Source organism: Propithecus coquereli, unplaced genomic scaffold, assembly GCF_000956105.1.
Source record: "Propithecus coquereli isolate 6110/MARCELLA unplaced genomic scaffold, Pcoq_1.0 Scaffold30, whole genome shotgun sequence".
Lineage (NCBI taxonomy): Eukaryota > Metazoa > Chordata > Mammalia > Primates > Indriidae > Propithecus > Propithecus coquereli.
This window is the reverse complement of record NW_012148619.1, coordinates 10,526,515-10,527,520: the sequence shown is the minus strand read 5'-3', so window position 1 is coordinate 10,527,520 and position 1,006 is coordinate 10,526,515. Positions and strand designations below refer to the sequence as shown.

The 1,006-nt window shown below is 36.3% G+C and overlaps 1 protein-coding gene across 1 annotated transcript in view; it reads left to right on the top strand.

The window, feature by feature from the left end:
* Positions 1-1,006, top strand: part of ANO3 (anoctamin 3) — a gene marked incomplete at its 5' end in the record, with an annotated part of 32,290 nt that overhangs the window by 26,700 nt on the left and 4,584 nt on the right. Inside the window, 2 exons of the mRNA XM_012649554.1 lie at positions 146-226; positions 398-503. Coding sequence (XP_012505008.1) covers positions 146-226; positions 398-503 — 187 coding nt within the window. The remainder of the gene's footprint in view (positions 1-145; positions 227-397; positions 504-1,006) is intronic.

The window sequence follows — 1,006 nt, the reverse complement described above, 5'->3', positions numbered from 1 at the left end:
TAGGGAATGGAATAAGAGACCTAAGTTGCTATGTCTATAAGTAGAATGGAAGTAGAATGGCTTTATAAAATCCTGTCATTTGTGATGAAGAAACTGGACTAAAAATTTGTGAATCACTGAATCACGTGATATTTTTTTCTCCCAGTTGCTTGACGGGATATGTCAACAATAGCCTATCCTTCTTTGATCTGAGTGAACTTGGTATGGGAAAATCTGGTTATTGCAGGTACTTACTTACAGTTATCTTTCCGGCTTGCTTTCACCTTTCCATCTCCTCCCCTCTACATGTTAATGATCCCATTTAATCTGTCATTTTGGCATTTTGGCAAAGCAAAATATTTAGGGCCTTCACGCTTTCATCTCTATTCTTCATTGTCTTTATTTTTGTGGATTTCAGGTACCGAGACTACAGAGGTCCCCCTTGGAGCTCCAAACCCTATGAGTTCACCTTACAATACTGGCATATCCTCGCTGCTCGATTGGCCTTCATTATCGTGTTTGAGGTTAGTCACAAACTGGGAAGAAAATTTCTGTAGTTAAAAGCTTTTCCAACTAGTGTATCAATTGCCCCTTTGAAGTTCCTCACTGACTTCCAAAAAGGACTTATGCAGGTCCCAGTGAAAGCTCAAATACTATGAATCTGTTATAACAAGTGTGAAAAAGTAAGAGCTGAATAATGTAAGCATGTACGTCAGTGGGTATTTATACCAGAAAATCAAGGTTTAAAAAAAAAAAAAACTACTGTGCAGTAGTTGGCTTGTACGTAGCTCCTAGTAGCCAGAGTTTTTTGTTTTTTTTTTAAAGGATGGTTTTCATCATCTGATAAAAGAATCCATATCTATTCATCAGGATGGAAAAATTGATTTGCTGAACAATCAACTCTAATTGCAATTGATCACAAATGTATTTGTACAAGGGACATAGGATGATCCAATACATTATGCCTGAGAACTCTTATTAAAAAATGCATAAAGTTTGATTATCGGAGTTATACAATAATGTTAGA